The 12,339-nt window shown below is 46.5% G+C and overlaps 1 protein-coding gene across 1 annotated transcript in view; it reads left to right on the plus strand.

Annotated features, from left to right (window-relative positions):
* Positions 1 to 2,706: 2,706 nt before the first annotated feature.
* Positions 2,707 to 12,339, plus strand: part of RFX2 (regulatory factor X2) — a 32,286-nt gene continuing 22,653 nt past the window's right edge. Inside the window, 6 exon segments of the mRNA XM_009636678.2 lie at positions 2,707 to 2,791; positions 3,508 to 3,620; positions 6,155 to 6,221; positions 6,224 to 6,240; positions 7,251 to 7,330; positions 8,022 to 8,286. Coding sequence (XP_009634973.2) covers positions 2,785 to 2,791; positions 3,508 to 3,620; positions 6,155 to 6,221; positions 6,224 to 6,240; positions 7,251 to 7,330; positions 8,022 to 8,286 — 549 coding nt within the window. The 5' untranslated portion in view covers positions 2,707 to 2,784.

A 12,339-nucleotide genomic window follows, 5' to 3' on the forward strand; every position in this document is an offset into this window, starting at 1 on the left:
CCTGGTCTCTACCTGAAACGCCGATGTCTGAGTAAAGCCCTTCTCACTGCGATTTTATTGCGTGGTCAGGCCCCATCTGCTCATTCCCCTGGCAAAAACAGTTGACTTCTCTTTTTGCTCTTCTTAACCCGGTAAGGAACCCTGGAGCTGGGAGAGTCAGTTGTGGATGCCGATCCCCTCTGTGACCCACCGGCGGCTTTGCTGACTACTAATTAGGTTCTCGTTTTGTGCCAACTCCCCGGTACCAGGGGGGCTGCCAAGCTGTCAGGCTTTCACCAGCTGTCAGAAGCCACGAGACACCTTTTAATAGCTTCTGGCGGTCACTTTGCTACGAGAGAGCTACAGCGTTCTCCCCCAGCCAAGAGCGGGAAGCAAGCGTGGCTGGGATGAACCTCTCTTTCTTAGACCAGATCTAAGAGGAAGGCAGCAAATCTTAGATCTTTGGGAAACAGGAGGGCTCGCTTTTGAGCCACTGAGTCTCTGTTAGGAGAGGGTAATCAAGAACACTGTAAAACTTCCTCCCCTGTGGGAAGTGAAAAATGAGATTGAAGGCGAGCAGCGAGTCCTTTCATGGGCATTTGCTTTAGGGATGTGGCAGAACTGCCAAAGAGCTGCACAAGAAGACGGCCAAGCTCCAGCAGCCGATGTTCATTAAGGAGCTACAAGAGCGTTCCTTACTTTGCACGCACAGCTCCCAAGAAGAGGAAAGAGCAAGACCTCGGATGCCACGTTTCTCCTCCTCCTTGAAAGCCAATGCTTTATTCATCCTCTGGAGCCTTGGCTCGGGTGCCGGCTCATTTGGTAGCTGTGCTCCCAGGATGTCGGCAAAGCTTTGTAGCACCTTGAGATGGTTTCTCAGAGCGTAGGAATTCTGTTTACGTTGTCAGCTTTTCATCAGCGCAAATTAATGTTAGCAGATGGCGCACACGTATCTGTCTCTCCGATTCTCAGGAAGCGCAGGATGGCTTTAATGGGAAATGAAATATTCTTTATCCAGGATGTCTCACTGATAAATAAAATAATAAGAAGCCTTGTATGTGTGCCTTGGCTATCCAGTACTTCTGTGTCTGTCTACCTTGTCTGGAAGGACCAGCTGCAGATTTCATCGGGGTCTTTGTGTCTGGCTTGGTTGTCATCATTAACAGAGCCTGCATTTTGTAACAAACCTGAAAATCATGTTGTTTATTTATCCTGGCAGCAGACAACTCATCTTCCTCCCTGCCTGCCTCTCTCTGGTCTCTTTTGGTTGCTGGGAGAAACCAGAAGGCAAAATTTATCAGCTGAGTTGAGTGATGGTAATTTTGAGATAGCATCGCTTCTGAGTGTCCTTTTCTGATTATAACTGCACTTGAAAAGAGACCTTTCTGTAGACCTGAAATGCCGAGGTCTGACCCTGCCAGAACCGTTCTCGAATAGATCATTAAAGTATATTTAGCAACTTACCCAACTCTCTTCTGTAACCTCATCACGTTATATTTTTCCACTCGCAAAACCCTAGAAAGCTGTGAACCGGAGCCTGGGGCACAGATGATGGACACTAAAACACCCTTGCAAAAGGCAGGGCAATACGTATGCTAAAAGCGGCCTCTCTCTTCTGCCCGAGCATCTTCGCGTGAGCTTTATAAACCTGCCTCCTTTGCCAACAGTGCTGCCCAAATGTTTAGGTGCAAATAACTTGGGGCTGGAACAGGCGGGAAGCGATTTCCTTAATTTACTGCGAGAATTTATTATTTTTGTGATCCTACGCCGCTGCCGCAACTGGTATCTTCTGACAAAGAGATTTGGGCTAAAAACCGTGCAGGGGCAGTGAGGGGGAAGAAGCTGCGAGGAATGGGGTTGCGCACGTCTGCCACGGGCAGGCTTGAGGGCTCCAAAGGGTGATAAATAGTGACTAAATTTCTTTACCTTGTTTCTGGATCATTAAATTAATCTGGTAGCTGTATTTGGAGCAGTGACTATGTGGGTTCTGTATCTACTCTTTCTCCTGGATGCAGAAAGATGTGAAGGAGAAAATTGCAAACTGGGGTTTTGGGGAGGTGGGGAGAGTAATGGGTGTGAGTTGCTAATGGGTCGCACAGGAATGTAAGGCCAGCACCGACTGGAAAAAACATCTTAAAAACCTGTTTTGTGAAGAATCGAAATATTTGGGGATTTTTTCAGTGGCTGAAGGAGAATAAACAGATAACTTCTGTAGCTTCACCTCCCCCTTGCATTTCTTTTTACCACAAAGAGCTATCAGATGAGCAGGGTCCTGTGTCCCTCAGTTTCTTATTTTTCCTTTTGCCTCTTAACTTGCACGAAGTTGAGGAAAAAGTTTAAATATTGGATGGAGAAGGGACATAAAACAACAGATTTCACACTGTTATTTGGAGGCTACATTACGCTCAGCAGCGAGGCTGAGAAAGGAGAAATGACACTGCTCAAAATCTGGATGTTTCTGAATCTTTTGGTTTTGAAGTAACAGCAGAAACCCTCTTAAAATAGTTCTTCAAACAGGAACTTTCACAAGAAACTGAGAAAAAAAAGGCTCTCCCACCCCCCCATATTACATCAAAAACCCCAAAATGACATTGTCCGCTCTCGGGAAGCACCATTGCAGCAACCCTTGGTAGCAACCCTCGGTGTCCCTCGGGCGGCTGAGCTTTAACATGCCCAGACACGGGGTGCTGGGGCAGTGCCATAAGGGAGCGAGGAGCCCCAGGCTCAGCCCGGCTCTCGTGCCACCTCTCCATCCCCAGGACATTCCTGCATGGCCCTTGGGATGCTTCCCAAGGTGGCTGAGCAATGTGGGGTGAGTGCTGGGACAGGGGGACCTGGGTGACTTGAAGGCACTGAGGGCATCAGCAGCACGGGAGCAGGACCGGAGGGCAATGGCGTGTTTGTCTTTGGGGACCCGGGTCAGGCTGATGGGATTTTGGGGCAGGGGCATGGATGGGAGGATGGAGGTGGTTCTTTGTAGGTGTGGTTTGGGGATTTTAAAACGATGGTCAGTCACTGTTCTTCTGCTATTCATGTTTGATTATCGCTTGTGATTATAAAACCTAATTGACCACCCCACTTTCCAAATGAAAGCATCAGCTAAGCTCCAGGCACGTACTTCCATTCAATTAAATTTTTTTGTGCAGTAGTTAAACATGATAAGGCAGAGGGGGAGAAAGAATGATTTTTCAGATATGCTCTTACTCTTCCATATCAAAGTTGTCCTCACTATGACACAATAATTTTCCAACGCTACTTTTGGTTATATTTAGAAGTGCATTTTCTGTTCCTTCCCTCCTTTCTGTGGAACAATTGTGCAACTTTCTTTTTTCTTAATATAATGCTGTATTAAAATTAGCTGCAAAACTGAAAAGAGCCCTCTGTGTAGGAGGGTAGCTACCTTCCTTCCTAGCACTTCCTCTGGATCTTCCACTGGGATTTTATTCCTGTTAGACGCGGGTTCCTTGGGCGTTTGCTGCGGTGCGTAGCTGTGCTTTCCCTGGTTGATCTCCCCTCTGCTCTCCCCAGCAGTGAGCATGCAGAGTTCAGAGGGTGGAACAGACTCGGCAGCTTCTGTGGCACTTCACACTTCTGCATCAGCCCAAGCTCCGGTAGTGCAGCCAGTGCCAGCGTCTCAGCAGGTAACGTATGCACAGCTGGGAATGCCGTTTCCATGGAGAAGAGACCTGTTTTACTGGCAGATGTATTTTAATCCAGGGGTTTTATATGGGGGAGAGGATTGTTAATCAGCTCGTTGAGGCAGTGGGGAGAACCTGTCCCTGGCCTTTGTGTTGATAAAGGCCATAGATATTTCACGTGTTAGCCCTGCGAATGTGGAAGCTTTGAAACGTGGGATGTTTTAACTTCGCTACCCAAGGAAGTCATTTCATGCCAGTTTGGTGTTTGCTTCAGTATAATATCCTGTTGTCATTGTTTGGTGTGTCAATAAAAACAGGAGAAAATTAAATTTTCCTTAAAGGCACCTCTGCAAATAGGGTACCGAGCTCAACAGAGAAGAGGTGGAGGGAGCACTAGTGCGGGGAGAGGGCAGAGGAGCCACGTGCTGGTCTCTTCCTTTGGTAGGTGGATCCTGACATTTTAAATTGGGAAGAGGGGATTCATGATTCATATACATGAATATGATGCACTTGGGAGGTCTCGTGATAGGAGAGAAATGATAGCTTCAGCTGATGAATGAAAACTACCTAATGCAAAATGGGAAGGGTTAAGTAAAACCGGTTCCTTTTTATGCCATTTGGGGAACTATCAAAAGAAGTTTCTGTCGCAGGAAACTGGAAGGATAAGAGGATGGGTGGGTATAACTTAGCTACACCCTTCTCCAGCTCCCAACTGAGCAGAAGTAGCTGCCACTGGATGCTCATGAAAAGGAACAATTAAAAACTGTGAATTGGTAGGAGCGTTCCATTCACCAGGAGACGTGGACATCCCCATCGTGTGATTTGGTGCGTCGTTGGCCAGCTCTCTGTCATCCTTCAGCCTTCCCATCTTTGATTTCTCTGGGTGACCTTTCTTGTTCGTGTTGTAATGACGTGGATATCGCTGTCGGGGATCTTGGGTATCGTCAGTCATTAGTTTGAATTTGACTGTGACAACATGCTAAAGAAGTTTAGAAAACCAATTGGCTTTGGATTATGAAATTACCTGTCCAGCCATTACCGGTGCTGTCATCGTGACACGGAGAATTGAGTGGAACTCCATGGATTAAGTGAGGCGCAGAGGATCGTGGAATATTGCTGGAGAGGAGTGTCCAGAGCCTTCCCTTCTCACCAGCAGCACAAAGAAAATACGAGGAATGAACTACTCACAGCATAACTGGTGTGAGGCTGAAGCCTTTGGTGTTGTTGATCACTGGTCTACCTTTCAGTGTGAGAGAAGGCTGTATGAACAGGATGGCCTCATCTTACAGGTTGGGGATGATTCATTTTGTGTGTTGGAAAGTAGTAGGAGCAACCGGACAGGCGGTGACAAATTACACAAGTAGCTGAGCAGGCCAGCTGTGCCAAAGGAGGAGATGTGTCGTTTGGTAAAAACGATGACAGAGAATGGGGAAAAAGTAGGGGAAAGGAACAGATCTTTCTGAGACTTTGATGTAGGTGCCATTGCCAAGGCCTGACTTGAAAAAGGGCTTTTAATATTCCCATCGCAAACTGGTCACAGCCTCTTTGGGAGAGAAAATGGACAAAGTGATGGGTGGCATAAGGGTACATGTCCTGACCGCTAGCTCAGCTGCAGGATCTCCGATGTATCCAGACTTACTGAAGGTCAGCCTGGGGACTGGTGATGTAGAGGCTGCCTAGAAATCTGGGCCATATTCCTGTAATTCTGCTAGAATAGAATTTCTGGCTGGTTACAAAGGGCATGTTTGGAGGGTGTCAGAGGGCTAAAAATCATAAATATATACATAGAAGGTAGCCAGTAACTGTCAAGGTCTCTTCTAGGATTCATGTGGGATGGTTTTGCAGCTCTTTGGTTGGTTGGCCCAATCTGCTGGGTTTTTTTAAAGCCTCAAGCCACAGAGGATGACTGTCTGCTTGGAGAAGGTCCTCATCAGTTTAAAAAGCCATACTGATATTTGGCTTGAATGTTTCCTTTCTTACTCTCATGCCGGTAGCCAGGCTCTGTTCCCATGGGCCTCACCGAATCCTTTCTTTCCATCCATCACATCCCCATGCTTGTTTTACTGGATCTGCAAGGTGCTTAGCACTTTATGAGACGCGTGTCCAACCTCAAAGTGAATGCTGAGTGTAACACAAAGAGCAGGTTGGCAGCCGTAAGAGAAGAAACTTTTCAGCCCTGGGAGGAAAATGTGAATGTGTAAGGAGTGGTTCTTGTTTAGTTGCGACTGAACCTCACGTTGAGCTCCTCTCGTCAATCAGCCGTTTGCTGTTATTTCCTTGCCTGGAAACTTAAAGATGGCCCGTGTCAGAAAATGTGGATTCAGCTCTCCGCTTTTCCCAGGTTTAGGGTACTGAGTTCAGGCTGGTGTCCGGTGCAGATTGCACGGGAAGGATGGGAACCACAGGGACACTAAGTAAGGGGTCCTGCTGCCTCTGGAGTAGGAGGCGAGCTTTCTGTGAAAGTTTGAAAGAGAATAGCTGACTCACGGTGTTACAGACCGAAAGTAAGTGTGTGTTACTATATCTTCTTCTTTCAGAGGGTTTTGGTCCAAGCAGCAGGCTCCGCTCCCAAAGGAGCGCAGATGCAGCAAATCTGTTTTCCCAGAAACAGGTTCCACAACAGGTAATATCTCTGGGGTGAGACACCACACAGGCACCCCCATGTCAACAGGACCCCACGTCCCACGGGACATTTGAAACTGTGCCAGACAGCTGCTTAGAAAAACCCATGCTCTTAATTAAAGAGTTGTGTGCAATTAGAGAGCTGGAGATCACTGTGAGGGCAGCTTTCTCCATCTCTCTCTTCCTTTTTTTTTTTACTGATGGCAAAAGAAACTCCCAAGATATTTAAAGTTTAGAAAGAACCTTTACTGTAGCAGTTGTCTTTCATACATTTGAAGATTTGATGGATGCTTTTAATTGTCATTCAAAAGCAGTCCTCCTCTGTAAAGATTTTTTTAGAGCCAAAGTGTTTGGGATCTTTTTTAATTACACAAATAAAAGTACTGACTGCGCGTGGCTTCATAGAAAGGTTAGGTGACAGAGAGCCATGCAAGTGTTTTTATTTATCTGAACTTTGCCTTTTGCAGTCCTTGTTTCCTAAGAAACCAGGCATATGTGGGGCTGCTTCATGTGGACTGGGAGTCTGACTCTCTTGACTTTTTCCTCTAGCAAATTTTTTTTGGTTGCTCAGTTTCAGAAAAAAAAAAACAAACCAACTTGACAGAGGGCAACTACGTCCCTCCCAGACCAATGAAAAAGGGGGCTGGGGTGCAGATGGACGCTGCCAACCTCCTCTCTGAAGGAAAGGCTGCAGCATGATCTCACCCTTATTAGTCAGAGGAGAACCAGCCCTGAGACGTGTGTGCAGAGGAAATGCAGCTCCATTGTTTCCACTGCTCATGGAGCAACTACTTATTTATTTATTTTCATTTGACCTTTTAAAATAAATACGTCCTTTGGGATTCCTAAGCATGTGGGGTTTTTGTCTGGTTTGTTTTTCTTTTCCTTTTAAAAAGAAAGCCTAAATGTCAAGGTAAGGTTGAAAGTCATTTAAGGATGTAATAGGCAATTTCTCCCGCTGTTCCTAGGCAATAATGTATCCGTAACTCGAGTTTATGATGCTTGTTTCAGGTGCAATCCGTGCAGCACATATATCCATCCCAGGTCCAGTATGTGGAAGGAGGAGAAGCTGTTTATACCAATGGAACCATGTAAGAGTCTCTCGTTGCCTGTAGCAGAGCCCCTCTTCCCCTCCCAGCTGGGCTGAGCCCTTCGGTCCTCCCAGGCTCCTTCCATCCCAGCGCTGCTGCTGGCACTGCCCGCTGTTAAAAGGAGGAAGAGGAGGAACTGTTTCACATGCTGTGTTGTGTGTGCGCATGTAGTTTCAGCCAGACTCCAGCCTTGGGGGAGGCGTTGTCCTCACGGAGGGAGGGACTGTTCTCCAGGGAATCCTGCTACATGAAAGGGTCCGGTATTTTCCTCTGCCCAGCCCATTGTGTAGAGAGGTGGGGCACCTTTAGGAACCAGAGCATAACTGCTAGAGGAAGAAAGGGGTTTTGTAAGGTTTCCTTTTCCTCCTCTCTGCTGTGCCCCCTGCTTTGGGCCTGGTGCCCTCCGGGATGCTCTCAGCCTTTGGTACCGAGGTTGCCTACAACGAGCGACTCCTGGGCTCTGCTCTCGCTGTGGCTGTGGGCCTTTGCTCCAGGGCCATCACAGGGCTGATTAACATTGTCAGGGGTGATTTTTACACAGCACAGGGTTCAATTTCAATGGAGCAAATCCCACCAACAATGCAGACGAGTTTTTTTTTAAAAGGTAGTCCAGATTGCGGAAACTGTTGTCCATGAGATTAGCTCTGCAAGCTCCCCTCCACACCTCCTGACCCTATTGTTCCTTTGACAGACGAGCCGCCTACTCCTACAACACCGAAGCTCAGATTTACGCCCCCAGCAGCGCAGCATCCTATTTCGAACCGCAGGGAGGTGGAGCTCAGGTGACTACAGCGGCATCCTCTCCTACAGCCATTCCCTCTCACAACATGGTGGGCATCACCATGGACATTGGGGGAAGTACGATCCTCTCCGGCTCGGGAGCCTATCTCATTCATGGGGGGATGGAAAACACTAGACATTCTCTGTCACATACTTCACGCTCCTCTCCAGCAACGGTATGTAGCCCTGCAGATGTTGCAGCTCGGGGGCCAGGAATTATTCCAAGGGAACTGAAAAGCCTTCAGAAAATAAAACTTCCTATCGTTATCGCTGTGTATATGTCTGTATAACATGCCATGCAAATGCAAGCAAGAGAATAGACACTGGTGTACTACAGATATTTTTCATCAGGAGTTTGGGATGTGTCTCTTGCTGGTGGGCAGAGGTTTCTCAAACTTTCTGAGTGGATCACTGAAATCATGCAGCATGGAGATAAGAGAAAATTCTCAGGGTTGGGTTTTTTTTTTTTTTTTATCCTGAGCAAAATGTTTTGGCTTTCCAATTCGAAAGAATTGTCAATATTTACATTTTCTAATAAGTGTAACATCTGAACACGGGGCTTTGCTTACCCAAAATAAAGAAATATATAAATCTATTTTTAATTATGAAGAGACCTGAAAAATCCGTTATTAACACAGCGGATAATTAGCACATAAGGTGTGTCAAGCTGATCATGCCAATGCACAGTGATTGAAAAGCCTTTGTATACATCTCCAACACCATTGTGTATTCTGCTCATGCCATGTGTTACAGAAAATGTATTTTATGGATAATACTGATCAAACAGAAGTGTTTTAAAGCTCTTGATTTTTTTAATCATGTCCCTCCAACTGCCAGTTGAGGTGCCAGGTTGCTGGAAGCACAACTGGACAGCTGTGTGGGACTCAGGGGGATACAACTATTAACCCAAAAGAGCCTTTCTGCAGCTAGAAGCTACCAGAAGTTTTTATCTGAGAATCTACCAGCCCTTAGTAGCAGCTGTGGCCAGGAGTGGGTTGGAGCTCTGCTCACCTTCCTTTCCAGACTGACTTATGTGTGTTAATACTTCGTATGTAAATATAATTACAAATGGAGGTGTCATTCAGGGTATGTGGCCAGATTTTAAAATATGAACAGCACCACCCAGGGAGAAAAACAGGAGCCGTTTGCTACTAAGCACTCTTGAAAATCTGTCCGGTTACGTTGTACTTTCTTCTTCCACAGTTGTAGAATACAGACTTCACATTTTTTTTGAATCTTCATGCCTTGAAAGGTTGCCTTTGATCCTGGAGTAAATGTGCTCTGCCTTAGGGTAGAAGTAGCAGTCTGTGGGGAAGAGTCCTTAGCTTTGGGTGGAAGAGAAAATGTGAGATGCATCTGGATTAGCTGGGGTTCGTTTCTTGTGTGAGAATTGTGTGTATTTTAACTGTTCGTAGTTAAAATCTAGCATTGGACCATCCTCTGATTTTTGCTGAAGCTTGTTATTTTGAAGGAAGTAGCTGCTGATCTTGTCACCTGTGTGGGACTGCATCTTGCAAAGCTGCACAGTGTTACTCTTGGGGTTTGGTTTGGGTTTGGGTGGTTTTTTTTTCATTTCCATGGTGATGGACACAATGCAAAAAGCACAAGTAGAGTACGTGTCAATAGAAATGCCCCATGCACAGCTTTAGTCTGTAGCTGTCTATCACATGGGATAAAGCTGTCCAGGAAAAAAAAAGAATGTAGGAAGTGAGCTTTATGAAATAAATTTACTCTGTGGCATGTAGGAATGAACTCCCAGAAGGTATTTTAACCCAAAATGTCTGTGGCTCTTGTGGAGGGGCTCAAGAGGGTCCAATAGTGCATAGATGCTTGTCTGGAAGACAGTAGAGGGATGTGTCTGTGTGTGGCTTTCAGTTCTTACAGCACAGACCAAAGTTGGAGGGGGGTAGAGAGCACCCTGCAAGCTACTTTCAGTGTCATGTCATCATGGGTGAACAGATAGCGGAAAGCCTTAAGGAGAGCAATGACTAAATTGAATCAACGGGTGGGAACATTATTTTTATGTTGCAGTGTCTTGCTTAAATGGAGAACAGGAGAGCCTGGTGTTAAAGATGCTGGACACGCTGTAGTCCTGGCAAAATGTGTTTGGGACAGGATTGAGAGCTTTGTGGAGAGAAAGAGAAGTACAGCTCATGCAGATGTAGACAAGGAAGATGAAGATGTAGACAAGTGTTTGCATGTGGCCTCGGGGGTGTAGCGCAAAGGGGACGGATGTCCCAGCAATGTGAGGGCTTGGCAATGTGAGAGGCAGCTGCAAGGAATGAGGAAGCGAAGAGGGCTTGGAGGGTGTTGAATGCTTGAGGCAGAGCCGGCACGGAGACCTCGAAAGCAAGGAGAGCATCTTCAGAGGAGACTGGGAACAAGGTAGCACTTCACAATTAGCAATGGTGTAAGAGCTGCCTCAGGAGTTGAGGAATGTTTGGTAAAGACTGTACGTATACTAAAATAAAATCTTCAAATATTTAAAGAAGCCCATATTCCATATCTCCTGGAATAACGATGTTCTGCTCCATCGAATGGGCTGAAACAGCACATGAAGCAGTCCAATTCAATGTCTGTGCCAGGAAAGCACTATTAATCTCCATTTAAATCAGGCTATACCAAGGGAGGAAATCCTTGAGACCTCCCGTAAGTGAGTCCTCAGAGCTCCTCACCTCCATGCAGGGCTGTTTTAAGAGCTTTTAGCCTTTCCCCTGTAATATTTTTTTCTGCAGATGCAAAGTGTCCATTTGCATGGGATGTTTACCAAAATGCCAAAAGGGCAAGCACTGTTTCTGTGCTTGCCTAAGAGGTGTTGCTCAACTGGGACTGCACTGCTCCTTGTACAGAGGAAGGAAATGGTGTCTCCCTCTAACACTGACTCATTTCCCGAAGGCTGCATCAGCAATCAGTCCTTGGTTCCTCATGGTACATCACGGTGCACTAGACAGTTTTCTCAAAGTCCCACTGACACGTAGTCTTAGGCTGACCCTTTTCTGAATTCAGCGATAACTTCTTGAGAAGTGCCATAGCGATGGCACTTTTGGATGGAAACCAAGGGACGTGTGCTGGAGGCGCTTGGACAGAATATCACGTTCAGGCATGGATACGGCATGGGCTGTGTCTTTGGTTGTTGAATGTTACTTCAGAAATTAGATTTGATTTATTCTGTTCTCCCACCTTTCTGGCAGAGCTTGGTTTTATAAATGGCTGGTTTTATCTCGACCTTTTATCTTCCCCATGCTATGCAGAAGCGCAGACTGGGAGCTTGCTAGCATGTGGAAGGAGGGCATTGACAGATCGTTGTGCAGATGCTTTGTGCATGTGCCTACAGATGAGTGCACGGCCATGCATGTTAAATGAGGACAGATACTAGAGATAGCTGCTGACTGCAAGTTTTACTGGCTGATGTGTGCTGCCTTGTCCTGCCTGCACTAACAGGTCACAGATAACAGGGTTTGGAGAACCTCTGCTGGAGAGAAACGGCAGGGTATGGTCCTGCCAGTCCCTTAATATGGGGTTTTGTTTTGTATGGGTTTTTTTTTTTCCATCCTCACTTGCAAAAATCTTGTGCTCAGGAGCCCTACAACTCTGAGACCCGCAGCCATCTGCTAAGTAGTTTGCCAGAGATTGCCAAGGCAGCCCCAGTAGAAAGGAGGAGACAAGCAGGGTCCAGGAGAGGGTCTGGGCACAAGGCAGCAGCCATAGCTGGGCTGCGTGTAGAACCGAAGCAAGGGGGCTCTTCAGGGGCCAGAATGCTTCACCATGACTCCGCTTGCAGAAGCTCTGAGGTCAATGGAAATGAGCATCACGATGTGCCAGCCCATCTTCACGGGAAGAAGCTCGTTTAATTGAAGCCTCGTCTTCTTCCTTCAGTGTCCCTTTGCAGTTCTCTTCAGCAGCAAAGAGCTCTTACCCATTCCAGCTTACGCGTGCTGTGTGTCAGCCCTCCTTTGTGCCCGTTTTATTTAGCTGCCATTAGTTTTTTGTCAAGATGTTAAGAAGTAATAATAATTAAAGTCATTACTTCCAGTTTTCCTTGAAGGATCTGGGTAAAATGCACCTTCTCTGTAGCAAATCTTTGACCTGCTGCAGCGTATCTGGTGGTGTTTTGGTCTAGGCATGGAGGGGAAAGGAGAAGGAAAACTGATTCTCTTTTAGGAATGGGCAATGCGTATAGTGGAAGATCAAAAGCCCCCTGGTCTCGCTCTCTCACGCTAATAGGGATT

This window comes from Egretta garzetta, unplaced genomic scaffold (assembly GCF_000687185.1).
Source record: "Egretta garzetta isolate BGI_Z169 unplaced genomic scaffold, ASM68718v1 scaffold4, whole genome shotgun sequence".
NCBI lineage: Eukaryota > Metazoa > Chordata > Aves > Pelecaniformes > Ardeidae > Egretta > Egretta garzetta.